Source organism: Triticum aestivum, chromosome 7B (assembly GCF_018294505.1).
Source record: "Triticum aestivum cultivar Chinese Spring chromosome 7B, IWGSC CS RefSeq v2.1, whole genome shotgun sequence".
NCBI lineage: Eukaryota > Viridiplantae > Streptophyta > Magnoliopsida > Poales > Poaceae > Triticum > Triticum aestivum.
Window position 1 is genome coordinate 515675245 of NC_057813.1, and position 26547 is coordinate 515701791.

The following is a 26547-nucleotide window of genomic DNA, read 5'->3' on the forward strand; positions in this document are numbered from 1 at the left end:
GTATAGTTTATACCAGGCTCTTTGTAACCGGGCATCTCTCAGGGCCTCCTTGATTCATATTAAAAGTCAAAAAAATCTAGTAGAAGTTTTTTTTTCTATGATGGTATTGTTTATCCTTTTATTAAAGGAATGGACAGTAGCAAAATGAAGGATTTTTTTCTTTGGATTGGGTTTCATAGGAAGAACAATGAATTCTACAATCCACTTCAAACCTCTTTTTAGGACCTCCCTGATTCGCAGAATTGTGACGGGAATAGAAAAAAACACATGAATGAAATGTCACACCTCATATGAATCCTAAAACATTCATGTGCTGTTTGGTTGCTTCCCAGCGAAAACAAAGGATTTTTTTCAAAAGATTAGAGTGGATACTAGATTCATATGAAATGTAGTACAAATGATTGATTGGGAAAAATCTCTATAATTTAATCCTACGATCAACATAGGCAAAAATTACTATGGATTCTAATCATCTGAAAATCCTATGGAGTTATTTGAATTACAACTTACATTCCTATGCACAAATAACAAGACAAAGGCCATAAGTAGCATAATATCGACGCCATCTTATATTTGGATATGATTTAACCTTAATTTGACTATGTATTTTAGGACTAATGCGATTTTCCTATCTCTACGAATCAAACACTCAATTCTACAGATTCTTGTGTTTTTACAATCCTTTATGTTGCATGTGCAGTCCTATCATATTCCTGTGTTTTATCTTATTCCTTTAATTTTGAATTTTTGTGAATCTAGGAGGCCCTTAAATAGAGACATGAATGTATATATAATGGGCCTCAAGTGGCATTTTTATGTCATCGAGACACCTTCACCCATGGTTCGTCTATAATCATGTCTTCATGAGAATTTTTTTTCCAGTTTGAATGACGAAAATTGGAGGGAAACCCCTTAATTTTTCTGAAAATGCAGGATGATGTTGGGGTTCAGGAACATGTTAAAACAATCATCTCTTGCCCCTTTTTGTGGAATATCTTCCTTATTAATTTGCGCTTCATCGTGGTTTATTTCACCGGACCTCGCAGTAAAAGATTCCTTAAAGCCTTTGGCATGTCATTGTGGTCTATTCAATCCGACCTTGATCTAAAGATTCCAAAAGAATTACAAAAGGTAATGCCTAATGAGCTAAATATATATAAAAAACCAGTTTTTTGAGTCGAAAACAAATGAATATTTTCCAAACATGGCCACTTGCTCATTATAGAAGGTATACAATTATAAGAGTAAAAAGTATCCGATCTTTTTTAAAGGTGAAGGCAAAAGTTTTGGCTCATCGATCAATTGAGAATCCACGCGCCAGATAAAATCCTTCTATTTTTGTTTGTTTTGTCCATAGTTTTTTTCCTGTCGGGATTGTTTTTCATAATTTGCATGCTTGCTTCCCCATGTAATCTTTCAAATCATGGAAACCGCAAATCCATCTAGACTAGCAGCCTGGTTCATTTTTCAAAAGCATTTGAAATGAAAAGGCCCCCAAATCTCCAAATCAGCAGCCAGAGAGGAAAAAAAAAAGAAATACCCCACCCCTGTGCGGACGCGCCAGAGGTGCATGCATGCAGGCGCATCCCAGCACATCACAGCGGCGGTACAGTGTACACCCCCCCTTGACCCTCCCCTCCCCGATGATGAGATTCATTGAATCCCGGCAAATCTTCATCACAAGTTGGGCGAGCAACTGGACCGGATTCCCCGCCGCTCCATCCACATAAGAACCACCACCGCACCCCAAACCCACCACCGCACCCCACCCCACCCCATTCCTCCCCCGCTCCTCCTCCCCCTTCCCCAATTTTTTCCCTTCGTCAGGGTTCGTTCGCTCGTTCGCAGCGCCGCCCGATTGATTGATTGATTGATTGTGGTCGCAGCAGCTCCTCGATCTCTTCCTCGCCATGCCTCCGTTCCACGATTGCCGCGGTAAGTAAGGGCCCCGAATTGAATTGAGATCGAGCGCTTGTTTGTGCGGTGCTTCGCCGGAGATCTGGAGGATTTTTCTGGTGCGTTGTGCTGATTTTGTGTGTGTTTGTTTGTGTAGATGGCGGTCTGCTTGTCCTGGACCCGGCAGCGGCTATGTTCGGCGGCGTGCGGCAGCGGAAGCGCGCGCGCGTCACGGCCGTGCCCCCCTGCGTCTTCGCCGCCGCGGCGGAGGAGGCGCTCAGGGCGGTGCCGGCGGCCAAGAGGCAGAGGCTGAGGGAGGCGCCGACCCTCGACGCGCTCCCGGACGGGTGCCTCTTCGAGATCCTGCGCCGCGTGCAGGGCGCCCGCGCGCGGGGCGCCTCCTCCTGCGTCTCCCGCCGCTGGCTCGCGCTGCTCGGCGGCATCCGCGCCTCCGAGATCAAGCGGGTCCAGGCCCCGGCCGTGCCGGACCTCAACCAGGTCTTCGTCTGCGAGGACGAGGACGAGGCCGAGGCCGCGCGCCTGGGCCGCTCCGAGAGGACCCTCGAGGGCGAGGGCGCCACGGACGTCGCCCTCACCGCGGCGGCCGTCGCCGACGGCCTCCGCGGCAGCCTGGAGAGCGTCGTTGTCCGGGGGAGCCACCCGACGCGCGGCGTCACCGACAGCGGCCTCTCCGCGGTCGCCCGTGGGTGCCCGTCGCTCCGCTCGCTTGCCCTGTGGGATGTGCCGCAGGTGACGGACGCGGGGCTCGCTGAGATCGCCGCCGGGTGCCCCTCGCTGGAGAAGCTCGACATCACCGGCTGCCCGCTGGTCACCGACAAGGGCCTCGTCGCCGTCGCTCAGGGGTGCCCGGATTTGAAGACGCTGACCATTGAAGCATGCTCTGGTGTTGCCAATGAAGGCCTCAAGGCTATCGGCAGGTGCTGCTCCAAGCTGCAGGCGGTGAACATCAAGAACTGTGCATATGTTGGTGACCAGGGCGTGTCTGGTCTCATCTGTTCCGCGACAGCCTCGCTTGCCAAGGTCTGCCTTCAGGGTTTGAGCATCACTGATGCTTCTCTTGCTGTGATTGGGTACTATGGAAAGGCGATCACAAACCTCACCCTCACTCGCCTGTCCGCGGTTGGCGAGAGGGGTTTTTGGGTGATGGCAAATGCCCTTGGCCTGCAGAAGCTCAGATGTATGAGCATCACCTCCTGCCCAGGAGTCACCGAGCTGGCACTTGTTTCCATTGCCAAGTTCTGCCCGAGCTTGAAGCAGCTTTACCTCAGGAAGTGCAGCCAAATCTCAGATGGTCTTCTCAAGGATTTCGCAGAAGCAGCAAAGGTTTTGGAGAACTTGCAGATTGAGGAATGCAACAGGATTACTCTCATGGGCATCCTTTCTTTCCTCCTCAACTGCAGCCCAAAGTTCAAGACCCTCTCTTTGGTGAAGTGTACTGGTATCAAGGACATCTGCTCTGCACCTGCACAGCTCCCCGTTTGCAAATCACTTCGGTCCCTTACCATCAAGCAGTGCCCAGGATTCACAGACGCGAGCTTGGCCGTGGTTGGCATGATCTGCCCTCATCTTGAGAATCTTGACCTGAGCGGTCTTGGTGCAGTCACCGACGATGGCCTCCTTCCATTGATCAGGAGTTCCGAAAGTGGGCTGGTTCATGTTGATTTGAATGGCTGCGAGAATCTCACAGATGCAGCTATTTCTGCACTGGTGAAGGCACACGGCACATTTCTTGCACATCTGAGCCTCGAGGGCTGCAGTAAGATAACTGATGCAAGTCTGTTTGCCATTTCCGAGAGCTGCTCTGAGCTCGCCGAGCTTGATCTTTCAAACTGCATGGTCAGCGACTATGGTGTTGCGGTGTTGGCATCCGCAGAGCGGCTCAAGCTCCGTGTCCTCTCACTGTCGGGCTGTCTCAAGGTCACACCCAAGAGTGTTCCCTTCCTGGGAAGCATGCCTGCGTCGTTGGAGGGCCTCAATCTCCAGTTCAACTTCATCGGCAACCACAACATTGCATCACTGGAGAAGCAGCTCTGGTGGTGCGACATCCTTGCTTAAGAGGATCTCCAGATGCAAATATACGACCGTAGGTAGTACTTCTTCAGTCAAGCCTCATAGCAGAGTCGGTTCATCGGTTGCGCGTTTGAGTCATGGTGGGCTTCCTTTGTCCTAGGGTCGGTTGTTTTCCGGGGGACGCTTTAGCCAAGCGCTCGTTTTTTGCAGGCCTCCTCTCGCGAGGATGCCTGTTCCTTGAGCCTTCGGCTGCCATTAGCGTGGCACCCTGTCCCTCTACCCCCAACCTATGCCCTTGTGATTACAGTCCTTACACCATGCTTCTTTTTTTCTCCTTAAGTCCTGTGTGGGAGCTCAAATATTGTCAGTTGTGTCTTCTTTTCCAGTATTCTGGTTCCAGAGTTCTGGGACATCAGTACTTCTGGTTTCAATTCCATAGCAAGTTCTATTTGTCGGTGTGTGCCTGTCGTAGAAGCTTAGCTCCGGTTCTTTGATCCGTGTCTAGGTGTCTGCTACGATCTCTTTCAGTGTGTGGTTGTTCCAGTTCCAGTGTCTTCACGGTCTGTAGTGTGTGTGTGCTGTGCGTGTGTGTCGTCGGCGGTGGATGGTTGCTTTTCTGCAGCATCTGTAGGGTTTGCCTGATGTCCCCGGGGATCTGGCCTTGGCAAGGTGCAACATATCAAAGGGCCCTTGCCATGACAACCTTGTGTGGTTGTTTTTTGTCTCCAGATCCCTGGTTTTTGCAGGCGTGTGTTTGAGTGCTGTAACCTTTGCAATCATCCTGGGATAAATAAAATTTGTTTCCGTCCAAGTTCTATGCTTTTGCTTACCTGCAACCTTGTGATTTTATGAATTGTTACGTTCCTTGTACTGTGTCTAAATGTCTAATATTGTCGGAGCTGCTGCTTGATGCCACCACTGAGATGAACATCTGGCAGCCACCCTTGGCAGCTGCGTGAGATATATTTTCGGCTCTGATGAATTTTGTTCAAGTTGTAGAGCTGATTGAAACAACACCCGGTGTATGCTGTATGCTTGGGGAACTGCCATACGGATAATCCTGGAAATTCTTTTCCAAATGATCTCAAACAGGTTCTGGTGTACGTAAAATTGTGCCAAGATCACGCGTTTCCTCTTGATCTTCACCAGCAGGACTGGATTTGCATCCTCCCACCGCTCCTGAAGGTCTATCTTAACCAGCAGGACTGGATTTGCATCCCCTCTGCCCACCGCTCCTGAAGGTCTTTGCCGTTGGACGTTGCCAAGTACTCCCTCCGTTCGGAATTATTCGTCCAATAAATAAATGTATCTAGATGTATTTTAGTTGTAGATACGTCCATATTTATCATTTTCTAGCAAGTAGTTTGGCCGGCCTTGTGCGGTTCTGTTGTGCTACCGGTTCCTCCTCCTTTCCGGGCGAGTAGGCAGCAAGGCAGGTCCATGTGCGTCCCCTCTCCGCCGTCCCTCTCACCCCTTTCGTCTTGCTTCCGTCCTCCCCCACCTCCTGCTCCGGTTCATGCACCTCCTTCTGTTTGCTGCCTCGCTAATCGCCCTACGTCACCGGGGTGACAAGATTACCGGTCGTTTGTTTGCAATAATAAAGGCCGGTGCTTTGCTTTCATTGAGCCTTTTGGTTTTGGTGCGAGAGGCAGCCAGGTTCGTCGTCTGAACATTGCTGGGGCTGCTCTGGTCTGGTCCAATGACATGAAGAGTAGTTGCACTGGCGGTAGAAGAGTATTATGATTATGATCACGGCGTGGCCGCCGTGGCCAAATGGGGACGTTGCAACGCACAATTGACTATGCCAGCGTCGCCATCGGACGACCCTTTCTACTCCTCGATCATGGTAGCACCCAGATTCTTTTTTACATCTTGGTAGCGCCCAGATATTGCCATACAGGTGTAGTGTACATCCACAGTTGTTCAACGCCCCTCTCCTCGTGCAAAGAAGCGTCGTCGCGTCCACTGCTTTTGGTGAGATAGGTGGACACAAACGGTGGATGTGAAATACTATGTCGCGATCGAACAATCTTGACGGGATCCAGGGCGAAATTGTGCATGGTGGTAGCATGAAGTTTCCCTGGCCGGTTCCTCCTCTCGAGCGAGCAAGCTTTTCTTGCTGTTGTTCTTCCCCTGCTCCGGTACATGCACTTGTAGACGCCATTAGGATGGCGAAATTACCGGTCGATTGCTTTGCATCAACGGCCCGCTGCTTTGTTTGTTAAACTTTTCCTGGGAGGAGGCCCGGTTCGTCTGAATTTTGTTGGGATATGACATGAAAAGTCCACGGTTGGAGTGTGATGGTTATTTATCAAGGGTCTTGATTACCGCACCGGGCGACGCTTTTGTTTGTTTATTAAAGCAGGGTGCATGGACGCCGTGCCAAATGGAGTACCAGTCGTTAATTAACATGGCTTCCTACTCTTTTCTAGCGATCGATCAACATAATTTGATTATGGTGCCACCCTGCAACGACCTGAAGTTCCTTCCTGGAATGCGGATCAGTTGGGACTGTACAAAACCAGGATATGCCGTGTACGATGGAAACCAGAACCAAACGACCTTGATGCAAATCTCAAACGGGATTACGGGACACACAGGGCAGAAAATCTTAGAATCCATCGCCTGCTCAAGCAAGGTCACCGTCTGGTCAAAACGAGTCCACGTGCTTACATCTGTGAAACCAGTTGGGAAGCGTAGAACCCTTCGTCTGGGCCGCATTGTGTTATATAGGAGACATGCCGTGGCTTACAAGGAAGGGTCGATCGATCGAGAGAGGAAGATGAGATCGATACCCAATCGGTTACAGAGAGGTTTAACAGAAGAAAAGATAAAGAGAAAAAGATTACAACGTTTGAATATTCTCCTATCTCTACACAACTTATTCTACCATTCCCCCTCAATCTGAACCGAATGAATTTTACCAAGGTTAAAATTGTTCTTGAACTCATTCAACCTTCCTGTAGTAAGAGGTTTTGTGAAGCCATCAGCAAGTTGATCACCAGTTGGTATAAAACGAATATCAAGTAGCTTTCGAGCTACTCTCTCTGACAAAGTGAAAATCAACTTCAATATGTTTGGTTCGTGCATGAAAAACATGATTAGCTGAGAGATAGGTTGCACCAATATTATCACACCATAATCTTGCAGCTTGTGGAGCCTTGATCCCAAGCTCATATAGCAAAGTCTGTATCCACATGACCTCAGCTGTAGCATTAGCCAGAGCTTTATACTCAGCATGTGTACTTGACCTAGAGACAGTGGGCTGTTTTCTTGCACTCCATGACACAAGATTTGTTTCCAGAAACACAACAAAACCACCTATGGACCTTCTGTCATCAGCACACCCTGCCAGGGCCGAGCCGACAAAATTGAAGGCCCTGTGCAAAACTCTAAAATGGGCCCTATCTCACTAAAAAAATACTACATAAACATACAACTATAATAATATAAAGATCACAATATTTTACATACCAATTGAAAATATCAAGTATCGTACCTATTTTTTGTTTCTTCAAACGGTTTTGTTAAGCAGATTCATGTTTTCTAAATGAAGACATCACTTGACACTTGGATCTTGCAATGCTAAACACCTAATAGATGAAAAGAATAAAATTAAAAACAAGATTTTAGTACGACTAAATAGCGGGTGGAAAGCGAAACTCAAAGTCAAGGGATCACAAGATCAATGATTATTGACGCGAAGACGCTTAAAAATTTGAGATCAAAAGATGGCCTGAACTTTCCTTGCCTTCAGAGTTCACAGTTCAGATGAATAGGTCCTCTTTGCGGGCTGCTATTCGGCAATCCTGCCCACATGTGTCCCGTCTCCTGACTCCTCAAAAGGATCTACCACGTAGGATTGCAACTGAAGTACAGAACATCTCGATCGTGGATTCAACACAGAAAATAGGACTGGAGAAGAGTCAGGAGCCCTAACCTGCCGCGTCGAGTGATCGCCGCCAGCGCCAGACGAAGAGGCCAAGGAATTCCTCGTCGGTTCGCTCACCTCGATCGAATCTAGCGATGGATGAGGCGTTACTCTGATGGCCCGATCGGGGCTTCTTCACGCGCGACAGATGAAGGAAACAGAGGCCCACATGGAAGACTGAAGTCTGAAGAGGCCCATCTATAGAGAGAGTAGTACTAGTGCGTAAACAGTTTGGGGCCCTTGAATATGTGGGCCCTGTGCAAGCGCACAGGTCGCACCCCCTTGGGCTCGGGCCTGCACCCTGTCCAGTCTGCATCACAATATGCAGTAACAAGCATAGACAATGACTTGGTAATCTGAAGTCCAAGACCTTCTGAATATCTAAGGTACCTTAAAATCCTTTTTACTGCAGTCCAGTGAGTTGTTCTAGGTGCATGCAAATATTGACATACCTTATTGACAGAATAAGAAATATCAGGACGAGTAAGAGTCAAATATTGTAAAGCACCAACAACACTTCTGTATTTTGTTGCATCTTCTGGTCCAAGTGCCTCTCCACTTTCAATTGTAAGTTTTTCTGAAGTTGAAATTGGTGTACTTACAGGTTTGCATTTTTCCAATCCTACTTTCCTGAGTATGTCAATGGTGTATTTTTCTTGTGTGAGAAGTATACCATCCTTTATCTGATTAACTTCTATGCCAAGAAAATAATAAAGATCACCTAAGTCCTTGAGAGCAAACTCCAACTTCAGATCTTTAAGCAAACAAGTGGTAGCATGTGCGCTTGAACTAGCAACAATTATATCATCAACATAGACAAGCACAAATATAGTGATATTATCTCTATGATAAAAGAACAATGAGGTATCCGCTTTAGATGGTGTAAACCCAAGTTGTTGTAGTTGCATGTTCAATCTTGAGTACCAAGATCTCGGGGCTTGTTTCAAACCATACAAAGCTTTATCCAACTTACATACATAGTGTGGTGCACTTTGGTCCTCATATCCTGGTGGTTGCCGCATGGACACTTCTTCCTCAAGAACACCATGAAGAAACGCGTCCTGAACATCTAGCTGTCGTAACCTTCAACCTCTGAAAACAACAATAGACAATACAAGTCGAATAGTAGCTGACTTAACAACATGACTAAATGTATCTTCATAATCAATACCAAACCTCTGTTTGAAACCTTTGACAACTAGTCTAGCCTTGTATCTGTCTATGCTTCCATCAGATTTTGTCTTTATCTTGTATACCCATTTACAATAAATGACATTGTGACCCTGCCTTGGTGGTACTAAATGCCATGTTTTATTTTTCATGAGTGCATCATATTCGTGATCCATAGCTTCTTTCCATTCTTTATGTGCAAGAGCATCATGCAAATGAGTTGGTTCACCAATACTACTGAGAAAAGCACGCTTAACTTTGTTATACCTGACCTTAGCGTCAGTGTATTCTTTTTCCTTGATAATCCCTGACTGTGATTGGGTGTGCCGTCGAGGAGGTTGATGAGCTGCTAGTGCTGTAGGCGCAGAAAATCTCGGTGCAGGAGATGCAGTATGATCCTGCACAAAAGATCCTGACTCCTGATCCGAGAAGGATAGCGACATAGAATCTGCAAAGGATCTCGGCTCGTGATCCGAGGGCGATCATGGCCCCGCAGGCACCCCGCTGTCGGCGGCTGGCTCGATCCGCGGGCTTCCAACGCGGTGATGACCCACAAGTGTAGGAGATCTATCATAGTCCTTTCGATAAGTAAGAGTGTCGAACCCAACGAGGAGCAGAAGGAAATGACAAGCGATTTTCAGTAAGGTATTCTCTGCAAGCACTGAAATTGTAGATAACATATAGTTTTGTGATAAGATAATTTGTAACGGGTAACAAGTAATGAAAGTAAATAAGGTGCAGCAAGGTGGCCCAATCCTTTTTGTAGCAAAGGACAAGCCTGGACAATTTCTTATAATGAGAAAAGCGCTCCCGAGGACACATGGGAATTATTGTCAAGCTAGTTTCATCACGCTCATATGATTTGCGTTCAGTACTTTGATAGTTTGATATGTGGGTGGACCGGTGCTTGGGTACTGCCCTTACTTGGACAAGCATCCCACTTATGATTAACCCCTATTGCAAGCATCCGCAACTACAAAAGAAGTATTAAGGTAAACCTAACCATAGCATGAAACATATGGATCCAAATCAGCCCCTTATGGAGCAACGCATAAACTAGCGTTTAAGCTTCTGTCACTCTAGCAACCCATCATCTACCTATTACTTCCCAATGCCTTCCTATAGGCTCAAATAATGGTGAAGTGTCATGTAGTCGACGTTCACATAACACCACTAGAGGAGAGACAACATACATCTCATCAAAATATCGAACGAATACCAAATTCACATGACTACTAATAGCAAGACTTCACCCATGTCCTCAGGAACAAACGTAACTACTCACAAAGCATATTCATGTTCATAATCAGAGGGGTATTAATATGCATTAAGGATCTGAACAAATGATCTTCCACCAAGTAAACCAATTAGCATCAACTATAAGGAGTAATCAACACTACTAGCAACCAACAGGTACCAATTTGTGGTTTTGATACAAGATTGGATACAAGAGATGAACTAGGATTTTGAGAAGAGATGGTGCTGGTGAAGATGTTGATGGAGATTGACCCCCTCCCGATGAGAGGATATTTGGTGATGATTTCCCCCTCCCGGAGAGAAGTTTTTCCGACAGAACAGCTCCGCTGGAGCCCTAGATTGGTTCCACCAAGGTTCCGCCTCGCGGCGGCAGAGTTTTGTCCCGTGAGCTTGCTTATGATTTTTTCCAGGGCAAAAGACATCATATAGCAGAAGATGGGCACCAGAGGGCCACTAGGGGGCCCAGGAGAAAGGGGTGCGCCCAGTAGGGGGGGGGGGCGCCCCCACCCTCCTGGCCAGGGTGTGGGCCCCCTTCGATACTTTCTTTGCTGAATAATTCTTATTAAATCCAAAAATGACTTCCATGGAGTTGCAGGTCTTTTGGAGCTGTGCAGAATAGGTTTCCAATATTTGCTCCTTTTCCAGCCAGAATCCCAGCTGCCGGCATTCCCCCTCTTCATGATAAACCTTGTAAAATAAGAGAGAATAGCCATAAGTATTGTGACATAATGTGTAATAACAACCCATAATGCAATAAGTATTGATATAAAAGCATGATGCAAAATGGACGTATCAACTCCCCAAGCTTAGACCTCGCTTGTCCTCAAGCGGAAGCCGAAATCAAAAAATATGTCCACATGTTTAGAGATAGAGGTGTCGATAAAAATAAAATACGGACATGAGGGCATCATGATCATTCTTATAACAACAACATATATAGATTTTGTCATATGATTTTTTATTCTCAAGTAACAATCTATTCACAATGTCAAGTATGGAACATAAACTTCATTGGGAACTAACAAACTATAATCTCAGTCATTAAAGCAACTGCAATTTATCATAACATTAGAAAGAGTCAAGAATAGAGCTTTTAAGCAAGTCCACATACTCAACTATCATATAGTCTTCTACAATTGCTAACACTCACGCAATACTTATGGTTATGGAGTTTTAATCAGACACTGAGAAAGATAGGGGCTTATAATGTTGCCTCCCACCCTATTCACCTTTAGGTGATGTCAACAATAATAGTTCATGCTAATGAACATCCAATTGGATATATGTATCAGGATCTTTCCAACACGAGGTGCTTGCCAAAGGATAAAATGAAAAAGGGAAAGGTGAAGATCACCTTGACTCTTGCATAAAGTAAAAGACATAAAGTAAAAGATAGGCCCTTCGCAGAGGGAAGTAGAGGTTGTCATGCGCTTTTATGGTTGGATACACAAAATCTTAATGCGAAAGAACGTCACTTTATATTGCCACTTGTATATGGACCTTTATTATGCAGTCCGTCGCTTTTATTGCTTCCATAACAAGATCGTATAAAGCTTATTTTCTCCGCACTAATAAGTCATGCATATTTAGAAAGCAATTTTTATTGTCTGCACCGGTGACAACTTACTTGAAGGATCTTACTCAATCCATAGGTAGATATGGTGGACTCTCATGGCAAAACTGGGTTTAAGGATATTTGTAAGCACAAGTAGTATCTCTACTTGGTGCAAGGAATTTTTGGCTAGCATGAGGGGGAAAGGCAAGCTCAACATGTTGGAAGATCCATGACAATATACTTTAACTAAGATGTGAGAAAACATAAACCATTATGTTGTCTTCCTTGTCCAACATCAACTCTTTAGCATGTCATACTTTAATGAGTGATCACAATCATAAAAGATGTCCAAGATAGTATATTTATATGTGAAAACCTAACTTTCTTTATTACTTCCTATTAATTGCAATGATGACCAAAACTATGTTTGTCAACTCTCAACAACTTTTAAGCCTCATACTTTCTATGTGTGAAGTCATTACTATCAAAAAGATCAATATGAACTCTTTTATTCTTTTTATTCTTTCTATTTTCTCAAGATCATAGCAAGATAGCAAAGCCCTTGACTCAACACTAATCTTTACTATAGATAGTTCACGGACTCGATTACATAAAGGGATCACAAGGCAAAACTCAAAACTAATTCATACCAAAACTTTAATCTACTAGGTCAAGATATTACTAAAAGGATCAAACTAAGTAAAACAGTAAAGATAGGAGTGTGATGGTGATACGATACCGGGGCACCTCCCCCAAGCTTGGCAGTTGCCAAGGGGAGTGGCCATACCCATGTGATTATGTCCTCGGAGGTGATGAAGGCGGTGTTGGTGATGGTGGATAATCACACATTGAGTGTAAAAGTTCCTCCAATTTGCGTATAATGCCCTTGAGTGCAACGATATGATCCTTCAATAAAATATTTTCCTGTGTGAGATGCTTGTTTTGTATACGAGCTAACTCAATCATCTTGAAAGCTTCAATCTCAGTTGGGGTAAAGAGGTTAGGTAAAGGTTGTGGGATGTTTTCTTCTTTCGGCGTCGGAGTTTGATCCTCCATGTCCTTCTTGATCCCTTCATCCTTGTTGATCTCCTCCGGTTCTTCTCTTTTCAGCTCTATCTTCAATAGCCAAGCATCCTTGTCTTCATTGTTGGAGGAGGGTGACGTCATGATGCTCTAGATCTGTAAGAAAAATAACTCGAAACAAAGACAGAGGATTTTTGCATGATACGGTGGTCAAAACCTTTGAGAGATTATATAATGAATTTTTACTGACCAAAATACGTAATGTGCAAGAAAACGGAGTCCGAGAGCACACGAGGTGTCCACGAGACAGGGGGGCGCGCCCAGTAAGGGTGGGCGCGCCCTCCACCATCGTGGAGGCCTCGTGTCATTCCCGAATTACTTCTTACTTCCATAAATTTTTAAATATTCCAAAATGGAGAAAAATTGCCATTAGAATTGTTTTGGAGTCGGTTTACTTACCGTACCACATACCTATTCCTTTTCGGAGTCTGAAACATTCTGGAAAGTGTCCCTTATGTATTCCTCAGGGGTTACGGTCTCAATAATATTAGTTTCAACATTGATAGGATTACCTGAGATATAATTTTTGATTCTTTGACCGTTCTCCACCCTCGGACTTGTGCCTTCGAAGTTGTTGATTTTTATGGCACCAGAACGATAGACTTCCTCGATAACGTAAGGACCTTCCCATTTAGAGAGAAGTTTTCCTGCAAAAAATCTTAAACGAGATTTGAATAGCAACACATAATCACCTACATTAAACTCACGCTTTTGTATTCTTTTGTCATTCCATCTTTTAACTTTTTCTTTAAATAACTTGGCATTTTCATACGCTTAGGTTCTCCATTCATCAAGTGAGCCAATATCAAATAACCTATTCTCATCGGCAAGTTTGAAATCATAGTTGAGCTCTTTAATAGCCCAATATGCCTTATGTTCAAGTTCAAGAGGTAAGTGACATGCTTTTTCATATACCATCTTATACGGAGACATACCCATAGGATTTTTATATGCAGTTCTATAGGCCCATAATGCATCATCAAGTTTCTTGGACCAATTCTTTCTAGACCTATTAACAGTCTTTTGCAAAATTAATTTGAGCTCTCTATTGCTCAACTCTACTTGACCACTAGACTGTCGGTGATAAGGAGATGCAATTCTATGATTAGCATCATAGTTAGCAAGCATTTTACGGAAAGCACCATGAATAAAATGTGAACCACCATCAGTCATGAGATATCTAGGGACTCCAAACCTCGGAAAAATAACTTCTTTAATCATCTTAATAGAGGTGTCATGATCAGCACTACTAGTTGGAATAGCTTCTACCCACTTAGTAACGTAATCAACAGCAACTAAAATATGTGTATATCCATTAGAGGCAGGAAAAGGTCCTATATAATCAAAGCCCCAAACATCAAATGGTTCAATAACAAGAGAATAATTCATAGGCATTTCTTGACGTCTACTAATATTACCAATTCTTTGACATTCATCAGAAGACAAGACAAACTTACGAGCATCTTTGAAGAGAGTAGGCCAATAAAAACCCGATTGCAATACCTTATGTGCAATTCTGTCTCCAGCGTGGTGTCCTCCATATGGTTCGGAGTGACACTTGCGTAGGATCTGTTCCTGTTCATGCTCAGGTACACAACGTCTAATAACACCATCTACTCCTTATTTATAAAGGTGTGGGTCATCCCAGAAGTAATGTCTTAAATAATAAAAGAATTTTTTCTTTTGCTGGTATGTGAAACTAGGTGGTATAAATTTAGCAACAATGTAATTAGCATAATCAGCATACCATGGAGCAGTACGAGAAGCATTAATGACCGCTAATTGTTCATCAGGAAAGCTATCATCAATAGGTAGTGGGTCATCAAGAACATTCTCTAGCCTAGACAAGTTGTCTGCAACGGGGTTCTCAGCTCCCTTTCTATCAATAATATGCAAATCAAATTCTTGAAGCAAGAGAACCCATCTAATAAGTCTAGGTTTAGCATCTTTCTTTTCCATAAGATATTTAATAGCAGCATGATCAGTGTGAATAGTAACTTTAGAATCAACAATGTAAGGTCTGAACTTATCACAAGCAAATATACCCGCTAAGAATTCTTTTTCAGTAGTAGCATAATTTCTCTGGGTAGTATCAAGAGTTTTACTAGCATATTGAATAACATTTAATTTCTTATCAACTCTCTGCCCTAGAACATCACCTACAGCATAATCACTAGCATCACACATAATTTTAAAGGGTAAATTTCAATCAGGTGGCTGAACAATAGGTGAAGTGATCAAAGCTTTCTTAAGTATTTCAAATGCTTCTACACAATCATCATCAAAGACAAAAGGAATATCTTTTTGCAATAAATTAGTCAGAGACCTAGAGATTTTAGAAAAGTCCTTAGTGAACCTCCTATAAAAACTGGCATGACCAAGGAAACTTCTTATACCTTTAATGTCCTTGGGACATGGCATCTTTTCAATAGCATCAACTTTAGCTTTATCAACTTCAATACCTCTTTCAGAAATTTTATGCCCCAAGACAATGCCTTCATTAACCATAAAGTGACACTTTTCCCAATTCAGGACGAGACTAGTGTCTTCACATCTCTGTAAAACTCGATCAAGGTTGCTCAAGCAATCATCAAAAGAGGATCCATAAACGGAGAAGTTATCCATGAATACCTCACAAATCTTTTCACAAAAGTCAGAGAATATAGCCATCATGCATCTTTGAAAGGTAGCAGGTGCATTACATAAACCAAAAGGCATACTTCTATAAGCGAAAGTACCGAAAGGGCAAGTAAAAGTAGTTTTTGAATGATCTTCCGCTGACACAGGTATTTGAGAGAAACCAGAATAACCATCTAGAAAGCAGAAATGTGTATGTTTGGACAGTCTTTCTAGCATTTGATCAATAAAAGGTAAAGGGTAATGATCTTTCTTAGTAGCTTTATTTAACTTACGGAAATCAATTACCATCCTATAACCTGCAATAATTCTTTGCGGAACAATTCATCTTTATCATTAGGAACAACAGTAATACCTCCCTTTTTAGGGACACAATGGACAGGGCTTACCCATTCACTATCAGCAACGGGATAAATTATACCTGCCTCAAGGAGCTTTAGTATCTCCTTTCTTACCACTTCTTTCATCTTAGGATTTAATCATCGTTGATGATCTCTAACTGGTTTGGAACCTTCGTCCAATTTAATTTTATGTTGGCATAGAGTGGGACTAATGCCCTTAAGATCATCCAGAGTATACCCAATAGCAGCACGATGCTTCTTCAGAGTTTTCAATAATCTTTCATCTTCTTGCTCTGAAAGGTTAGCACTAATAATAACATGATATATCTTCTTTTCATCAAGATAAGTATATTTAAGATTATCAGGTAATGGTTTGAGCTCAAACACAGGATCACCCTTGGGTGGAGGGGGATCCCCTAGGATTTCAACAGGTAAGTTGTGTTTCAGAATAGGACCCTGTTGAAGGAATAGTTTATCTATTTCCCTTCTTTCCTTCATAAACATATAATTTTCATGGTCTAGCAAATATTGTTCTAACGAATCAGTAGGAGGCACGATAATAGAATCAAGACCAATAATTTCATCCTTACTAGACAAATCTTTATCACGGGGTTGTCTATGAAATTTAGCAAAATTGAACTCATGAGTCATATCATCCAAGCCAGTCATGACAATATCCTTTTCGCAATCGATCCTAGCATTAACAGTATTCAAGAAGGGTCTACCAAATATAATGGGACAAAAGTCATCTTGTGGGGAACCCAGAAGAAGGAAATCAGCAGGGTATTTAACCTTCCCACACAAGACTTCAACATCTCTAACTATCCCAACTGTTGAAATGGTATCTCTATTGGCAAGCTTAATTGTCACATCAATTCCTTCTAACTCAGCGGGTGCAATATCATGCATAATTTCTTCGTATAAGGAAATAGGTATGGCACTAGCACTAGCACCCATATCACATAAGCCATGATAACAATGATCTCCTATTTTAATAGAAATAACATGCATGCCTACAATAGGTCTATGTATTTTAGCATCTGGTTTAACAATATTAGCAGTTTCACCACAGAAGTAAATAACATGCCCATCTATATTATCATCCAAGAGATCTTTAAGCATATCAATACTAGGTTCAACTTTAATTTGCTCAGGAGGTGTATATGTTATAGTATTACTCTTACGAACAACAGTTGAAGCTTTAGGATGATCCTTCATTCTAATAGGAAAAGGTGGTTTCTCAACATAAGTAGTAGGAACAATAGGATCATTATAAGTGATAGTCTTTTCTTCAACTGTAATAGGTGCAACTACTTTAACTTCAACAGGAGGATTATATTTAAACCACTTCTCCTTAGGGAGATCAACGTGAGCAGCAAAAGATTCACAGAAAGAAGCTACTATCTCAGAGTCAAGTCCATATTTAGCGCTAAATCCACGAAAAGCATTGGTATCCATAAAAGATTTAACACAATCAAACTTAGGTGTTATACCCGACTCCTTACCATCGTCGGAACCCCAATCTTCAGAGTTTCATTTAATTCTTTCCAATAAGTCCCACTTGAATTCAGTAGTCTTCAGCACATAAGAACCAGCACAAGAAGTATCGAGCATGGTGCGATCATTGAGAGAAAGTCGAGCATAAATTTTTTTAATAATCATTTCTCTTGAGAGCTCATGATTGGGGCATGAATATAACATTGACTTAAGCCTCCCCCAATCTGGAGCGATGCTTTCTCCTTCGCGAGGCCAGAAATTATATATGTAATTACGATCACGATGAACAAGATGCATAGGATAGAACTTCTGGTGAAATTCCAACTTCAACCGTTTATAGTTCCAAGATCCCATATCATCACATAGCCTATACCATGTCAATGCATCTCCCTTCAAAGATAAAGGGAAGACCTTCCTTTTGACAACATCATCGGGAATACATGCAAGCTTAAATAATCCACAAACTTCATCCACAAAGATAAGGTGTAAATCGGGATGCAATGTTCCATCTCCTGCAAAAGGATTAGCTAGAAGTTTCTCTATCATACTCGAAGGAATCTCAAAGTAAATATTTTAAGTAGGTTCAGTAGGTTGAGGAGAAACTCTTTGCTCTTTTTGTCGGGGCGAAGATACCCCGAACAAGCCCCTCAAAGGATTAGTTTCCATAGTAACAAGTGACAAAAAATTTCAGCACACTATATAAATGTTTCCTTACCAAGTTCCACTCACCAAAGGCGCTTCACTCCTCGGCAACGGCGCCAGAAAAGAGTCTTGATGACCCACAAGTGTAGAGGATCTATCATAGTCCTTTCGATAAGTAAGAGTGTCGAAACCAACAAGGAGCAGAAGGAAATGACAAGCGATTTTCAGTAAGGTATTCTCTGCAAGCACTGAAATTATAGGTAACAGATAGTTTTGTGATAAGATAATTTCTAACGGGTAACAAGTAATGAAAGTAAATAAGGCGCATCAAGGTGGCCCAATCCTTTTTGTAGCAAAGGACAAGCCTGGAAAATTTCTTATAATGAGAAAAGCGCTCCCGAGGACACATGGGAATTATCGTCAAGCTAGTTTCATCACGCTCATATGATTCACGTTCGGTACTTTGATAGTTTGATATGTGGGTGGACCGGTGCTTGGGTACTGCCCTTACTTGGACAAGCATCCCACTTATGATTAACCCCTATTGCAAGCATCCGCAACTACAAAAGAAGTATTAAGGTAAACCTAAGCATAGCATGAAACATATGGATCCAAATCAGCCCCTTACGAAGCAACGCATAAACTAGGGTTTTAGCTTCTGTCACTCTAGCAACCCATCATCTACTTATTACTTCCCAATGCCTTCCTCTAGGCCCAAATAATGGTGAAGTGTCATGTAGTCGACGTTCACATAACACCACTAGAGGAGAGATAACATACATCTCATCAAAATATCGAATGAAATATCAAATTCACATGACTACTAATAGCAAGACTTCACCCATGTCCTCAGGAACAAACATAACTACTCACAAAGCATATTCATGTTCATAATCAGAGGGGTATTAATATGCATTAAGGATCTGAACAAATGATCTTCCACCAAGTAAACCAATTAGCATCAACTACAAGGAGTAATCAACACTACTAGCAACCAACAGGTACCAATTTGTGGTTTTGATACAAGATTGGATAGAAGAGATGAACTAGGGTTTTGAGAGGAGATGGTGCTGGTGAAGATGTTGATGGAGATTGACCCCCTCCCGATGAGAGGATTGTTGGTGATGATTTCCCCCTTCCGGAGGAAAGTTTCCCCGGCAGAACAGCTCCGCCGGAGCCCTAGATTGGTTCCGCCAAGGTTCTGCCTCGTGGCAGCGGAGTTTCATCCCGTGAGCTTGCTTATGATTTTTTCCAGGGTAAAAGACTTCATATAGCAGAAGATGGGCACCGGAGGGCCACCAGGGGGCCCAGGAGACAGGGGGCGCGCCCAGTAGGGGGGGGGTCGCCCCCCACCCTCCTGGCCAGGGTGTGGGCCCCCCTCCGGTACTTTCTTTGCTGAATAGTTCTTATTAAATCAAAAAATGACTTTCGTGGAGTTGCATGTCTTTTGGAGCTGTGCAGAATAGGTTTCCAATATTTGCTCCTTTTCCAGCCAGAATCCCGTCTGCCGGCATTCCCCCTCTTCATGATAAACCTTGTAAAATAAGAGAGAATAGCCATAAGTATTGTGACATAATGTGTAATAACAACCCATAACGCAATAAATATTGATATAAAAGCATGATGCTGTTGGAAATATGCCCTAGAGGCAATAATAAATGGATTATTATTATATTTCCTTGTTCATGATAATTGTCTTTTATTCAAGCTATAATTGTATTATCCGGAAATCGTAATACACATGTGAATACATAGACCACAATACGTCCCTAGTAAGCCTCTAGTTGACTAGCTCGTTGGTCAACAGATAGTCATGGTTTCCTGACTATGGACATTAGATGTCGTTGACAACGGGATCACATCATTAGGAGAATGATGTGATGGACAAGACCCATTCCTAAGCATAGCACAAGATCGTGTAGTTCGTTTTGCTAGAGCTTTTCCAATGTCAAGTATCTCTTCCTTAGACCATGAGATCGTGTAACTCCCGGATACCGTAGGAGTGCTTTGGGTGTACCAAACGTCACAACGTAACTGGGTGACTATAAAGGTGCACTACAGGTATCTCCGAAAGTGTCTGTTGGGTTGACACGGATCGAGACTGGGATTTGTCACTCCGTATTACGGAGAGGTATCACTGGGCCCACTCGGTAGTGCATCATCATAATGAGCTCAAAGTGACCAAGTGTCTGGTCACGGGATCATGCATTACGGTACGAGTAAAGTGACTTGCCGGTAACGAGACTGAACGAGGTATTGGGATACCGACGATCGAGTCTCGGGCAAGTAACATACCGTCTGACAAAGGGAATAGTATACGGGGTTGCTTGAACCCTCGACATCGTGGTTCATCCGATGAGATCATCGAGGAGTATGTGGGAGCCAACATGGGTATCCAGATCCCGCTGTTGGTTATTGACCGGAGAGCCGTCTCGGTCATGTCTGCATGTCTCCCGAACCCGTAGGGTCTACACACTTAAGGTTCGGTGACGCTAGGGTTGTATGAATATGAGTATGCAGCAAACCGAATGTTGTTCGGAGTCCCGGATGAGATCCCGGACATCACGAGGAGTTCCGGAATGGTCCGGAGGTAAAGAAAACTATATAGGAAGTGCTGTTTCGGCCATCGGGAAAGTTTCGGGGTCACCCGGTATTGTACCGGGACCACCGGGTGGGGCCACCTATCCCGGAGGGCCCCGTGGGCTGAAGTGGGAGGGGAACCAGCCCCTAGTGGGCTGGTGCGCCCCCCCCCCTGGGCCCCCCCTGCGCCTAGGGTTGGAAACCCTAGGTGGGGGGGGGGCGCACCACTTGCCTTGGGGGGCACTCCACCCCACTTGGCCGCCGCCCCCCTTGGGAGATTGATCTCCCAGGGGCGGCGCCCCCCCTGGGGGCCTATATAAAGGAGGGCAAGGGGGAGGGCAGGCGCACCCAAGTCTTGGCGCCTCCCTCCCCCTGCTACACCTCGTCCTCCTCCCGCAGCAGCTTGGCGAAGCCCTGCCGGAGTTCTGTTGCATCCACCACCACGCCGTCGTGTTGCTGGATCATCATCAACCTCTCCTTCCCCCTTGCTGGATCAAGACGGAGGAGACGTCACACTGACCGTACGTGTGTTGAACGCGGAGGTGCCGTCCGTTCGACGCTAGGATCTCCGGTGATAGGATCACGACGAGAACGACTACTTCAACCCCGTTTTTGTTGAACGCTTCCGCTCGCGATCTACAAAGTGGTATGTAGATGCATCTCCCCTTTAACTCGTTGCTTAGATGAACTCATAGATGAATCTTGGTGAAACCGTAGGAATTTTTTTATTTTCTGCAACGTTCCCCAACAGTGGTATCAGAGCTAGGTCTATGCGTAGTTCTCTATTGCACGAGTAGAACACAATTTTGTTGTGGGCGTAGATCTTTTCAACTTGCTTGCCGCTACTAGTCTTTTCTTGCTTCAGCGGTATTATGGGATGAAGCGGCCCGGACCGACCTTACACGTACGCTTACGTAGACAGGTTCCACCGACTGACATGCACTAGTTGCATAAGGTGGCTAGCAGGTGTCTGTCTCTCCTACTTTAGTTGGAGCGGATTAGATGAAAAGGGTCCTTATGAAGGGTAAATAGAAGTTGACAAAATCACGTTGTGGTTATTCGTAGGTAAGAAAACGTTCTTGCTAGAACCCAATTGCAGCCACGTAAAAGATGCAACAACAATTAGAGGACGTCTAACTTGTTTTTGCAGCAATTGTCATGTGATGTGATATGGCCAGAAGTTGTGATGAATGATGAATGATATATTGTGATGTATGAGATCATGTTCTTGTAATAGGAATCACGACTTGCATGTCGATGAGTATGACAACCGGCAGGAGCCATAGGAGTTGTCTTTATTTTTGTATGACCTGCGTGTCATTGAAGAACGCCATGTAAATTACTTTACTTTATTGCTAAACGCGTTAGCCATAGAAGTAGAAGTAGTCGTTGGCGTGACAACTTCATGAAGACACAATGATGGAGATCATGATGATGGAGATCATGGTGTCATGCCGGTGACGAAGATGATCATGGAGCCCCGAAGATGGAGATCGAAGGAGCTATATGATATTGGCCATATCATGTCACTACTATATAATTGCATGTGATGTTTATTATGTTTTATGCATCTTGTTTACTTAGAACGGCGGTAGTAAATAAGATGATCCCTTATAATAATTTCAAGAAAGTGTTCCCCCTAACTGTGCACCGTTGCTAAAGTTCGTCGTTTCGAAGCACCACGTGATGATCGGGTGTGATAGATCCTTACGTTCACATACAACGGGTGTAAGACAGATTTACACATGCAGAACACTTAGGGTTAACTTGACGAGCCTAGCATGTACAGACATGGCCTCGGAACACAAGAGACCGAAAGGTCGAACATGAGTCGTATGGAAGATACGATCAACATGGAGATGTTCACCGATGATGACTAGTCCGTCTCACGTGATGATCGGACACGGCCTAGTCGACTCGGATCGTGTAACACTTAGATGACTAGAGGGATGTCAATCTGAGTGGGAGTTCATTAAATAATTTGATTAGATGAACTTAATTATCATGAACTTAGTCTAAAACTTTTGCAAAATATGTCTTGTAGATCAAATGGCCAACGCTCATGTCAACATGAACTTCAACGCGTTCCTAGAGAAAACCAAGCTGAAAGATGATGGCAGCAACTATTCGGACTGGGTCCGGAACCTGAGGATCATCCTCATAGCAGCCAAGAAAGATTATGTCCTAGATGCACCGCTAGGTGAAGCACCCATCCCAGAGAACCAAGACGTTATGAACACTTGGCAATCACGTGCTGATGATTACTCCCTCGTTCAGTGCGGCATGCTTTACAGCTTAGAACCGGGGCTCCAAAAGCGTTTTGAGAAACACGGAGCATATGAGATGTTCGAGGAGCTGAAAATGGTTTTCCAAGCTCATGCCCGGGTCGAGAGATATGAAGTCTCCGACAAGTTCTATAGTTGTAAGATGGAGGAAAACAGTTCTGTCAGTGAGCACATACTCAAAATGTCTGGGTTGCACAACCGCCTGTCCCAGCTGGAGATCAACCTCCCGGACGAGGCGGTCATTGACAGAATCCTTCAGTCGCTCCCACCGAGCTACAAGAGCTTTGTGTTGAACTACAATATGCAGGGGATGGTGAAGACCATTCCTGAAGTATTTCAATGCTGAAGTCAGCAGAGGTTGAAATCAAGAAAGAACATCAAGTGTTGATGGTCAATAAGACCACTAAGTTCAAGAAGGGCAAGGGTAAGAAGAACTTCAAGAAGGACGGCAAAGATGTTGCCGCGCCCGGTAAGCCAGTTGCCGGGAAGAAGTCAAAGAATGGACCCAAGCCTGAGACTGAGTGCTTTTATTGCAAGGGGAAGGGTCACTGGAAGCGGAACTGCCCCAAATACTTAGCGGACAAGAAGGCCGGCAACACTAAAGGTATATTTGATATACATGTAATTGATGTGTACCTTACCAGTACTCGTAGTAACTCCTGGGTATTTGATACCGGTGCCGTTGCTCACATTTGTAACTCACAGCAGGAGCTGCGGAATAAGCGGAGACTGGCGAAGGACGAGGTGACGATGCGCGTCGGGAATGGTTCCAAGGTCGATGTGATCGCCGTCGGCACGCTACCTCTACATTTACCTACGGGATTAGTTTTAAACCTCAATAATTGTTATTTAGTGCCAAGTTTGAGCATGAACATTGTATCTGGATCTCGTTTGATACGAGATGGCTACTCATTTAAATCCGAGAATAATGGTTGTTCTATTTATATGAGAGATATGTTTTATGGTCATGCCCCGATGGTCAATGGTTTATTCTTAATGAATCTCGAACGTAATGTTACACATATTCATAGCGTGAATACCAAAAGATGTAAAGTTGATAACGATAGTCCCACATACTTGTGGCACTGCCGCCTTGGTCACATTGGTGTCAAGCGCATGAAGAAGCTCCATGCTGATGGACTTTTAGAGTCTCTCGATTATGAATCATTTGACACATGCGAACCATGCCTCATGGGCAAAATGACCAAGACTCCGTTCTCCGGAACAATGGAGCGAGCAACCAACTTGTTGGAAATCATACATACCGATGTGTGCGGTCCAATGAGCGTTGAGGCTCGCGGAGGATATCGTTATGTTCTCACTCTCACTGATGACTTGAGTAGATATGGGTATGTCTACTTGATGAAACACAAGTCTGAGACCTTTGAAAAGTTCAAGGAATTTCAGAATGAAGTAGAGAATCAACGTGACCGAAAGATAAAATTCTTACGATCGGATCGTGGAGGAGAATATTTAAGTCACGAATTTGGTACACACTTAAGAAAATGTGGAATCGTTTCACAACTCACGCCGCCTGGAACACCTCAGCGTAACGGTGTGTCCGAACGTCGTAATCGCACTCTATTGGATATGGTGCGGTATATGATGTCTCTTACCGATTTACCGCTATCATTTTGGGGATACGCTCTAGAGACAGCTACATTCACTTTAAATAGGGCACCGTCTAAATCCGTTGAGACGACACCGTATGAATTATGGTTTGGGAAGAAACCTAAGCTGTCGTTTCTAAAAGTTTGGGGATGCGATGCTTATGTCAAGAAACTTCAACCTGAAAAGCTCGAACCCAAGTCGGAAAAATGCGTCTTCATAGGATACCCTAAGGAAACCATTGGGTATACCTTCTACTTAAGATCCGAGGGCAAGATCTTTGTTGCCAAGAACGGATCCTTTCTGGAAAAGAGTTTCTCTCGAAAGGAGTAAGTGGGAGGAAAGTAGAACTCGATGAAGTACTACCTCTTAAACCGGAAAGTATTGCAGCTCAAGAAAATGGTCCTGTGGTGCCTACACCAACTGGAGAGGAAATTAATGATGATGATCAAGGTACTTCTGATCAAGTTGCTACTGAACTTCGTAGGTCCACAAGGACACGTTCCACACCAGAGTGGTATGGCAACCCTGTCCTGGAAATCATGTTGTTAGACAACGGTGAACCTTCGAACTATGAAGAAGCGATGGCGGGCCCAGATTCCAACAAATGGCTTGAAGCCATGCAATCCGAGATAGAATCCATGTATGAAAACAAAGTATGGACTTTGACTGACTTGCCCGATGATCGGCGAGTGATAGAAAACAAATGGATCTTTAAGAAGAAGACGGACGCGGATGGTAATGTAACCATCTATAAAGCTCGACTTGTTGCTAAGGGTTATTGGCAAGTTCAAGGGATTGACTACGATGAGACTTTCTCTCCAGTAGCGAAGCTTAAGTCCGTCCGAATCATGTTAGCAATTGCCGCATACTATGATTATGAGATATGGCAGATGGACGTCAAAACGGCATTCCTTAATGGACATCTTAAAAAAGAACTGTATATGATGCAGCCGGAGGGTTTTGTCGATCCTAAGAATGCTAACAAAGTATGCAAGCTCCAGCGATCCATTTATGGGCTGGTGCAAGCATCTCGGAGTTGGAACATTCGCTTTGATGAGATGATCAAAGCGTTTGGGTTTATGCAGACTTATGGAGAAGCCTGCGTTTACAAGAAAGTGAGTGGGAGCTCTGTAGCATTTCTCATATTATATGTAGATGACATACTTTTGATGGGAAATGATATAGAATTCTTGGACAGCATTAAGGCCTACTTGAATAAGTGTTTTTCAATGAAGGACCTTGGAGAAGCTGCTTACATATTAGGCATCAAGATCTATAGGGATAGATCGAGACGCCTCATAGGTCTTTCACAAAGCACATACCTTGATAAGATTTTGAAGAAGTTCAAAATGGATCAGTCCAAGAAAGGGTTCTTACCTGTACTGCAAGGTGTGAGATTGAGCTCGGCTCAATGCCCGACCACGACAAAAGATAAAGAAGAGATGAGCGTCATCCCCTATGCCTCAGCCATAGGATCTATTATGTATGCCATGCTGTGTACCAGACCAGATGTAAACCTTGCCGTAAGTTTGGTAGGAAGGTACCAAAGTAATCCCGACAAGGAACACTGGACAGCGGTCAAGAATATCCTAAAGTACCTAAAAAGGACAAAGGACATGTTTCTCGTTTATGGACGTGACGAAGAGCTCGTCGTAAAGGGTTACGTCGACGCTAGCTTCGACACAGATCTGGATGACTCTAAGTCACAAACCGGATACATGTATATGTTGAATGGTGGAGCAGTAAGCTGGTGCAGCTGCAAGCAGAGCGTCGTGGCGAGATCTACATGTGAAGCGGAGTACATGGCAGCCTCGGAGGCAGCGCATGAAGCAATTTGGGTGAAGGAGTTCATCACCGACCTAGGAGTCATACCCAATGCGTCGGGACCGATCAAACTCTTCTGTGACAACACTGGAGCTATTGCCCTTGCCAAGGAGCCCAGGTTTCACAAGAAGACCAGGCACATCAAGCGTTGCTTCAACTCCATCCGTGAAAATGTTCAAGATGGAGACATAGATATTTGCAAAGTAC

General features: G+C 44.0%; 1 protein-coding gene across 1 annotated transcript; it reads left to right on the forward strand.

The window, feature by feature from the left end:
- The first annotated feature begins 1689 nt into the window (after positions 1-1689).
- On the forward strand, positions 1690-4738 carry LOC123155547 (EIN3-binding F-box protein 1). The gene is made up of 2 exons (XM_044573701.1): positions 1690-1935; positions 2054-4738. Exons 1-2 carry the CDS (start codon positions 1911-1913, stop codon positions 3970-3972), a joined length of 1944 nt encoding a protein of 647 aa, XP_044429636.1. The 5' UTR covers positions 1690-1910; the 3' UTR covers positions 3973-4738.
- The last annotated feature ends 21809 nt before the right edge of the window (positions 4739-26547 follow it).

What these genes read in the sequence shown, in the direction of transcription:
- LOC123155547 (XM_044573701.1), top strand. Translation starts at nt 1,911, where the DNA reads ATGCCTCCGTTCCACGATTGCCGCG. An exon ending in TCCGTTCCACGATTGCCGCG is followed by an intron (nt 1,936 to 2,053) that starts GTAAGTAAGGGC and finishes TTGTTTGTGTAG; the next exon opens with ATGGCGGTCTGCTTGTCCTG.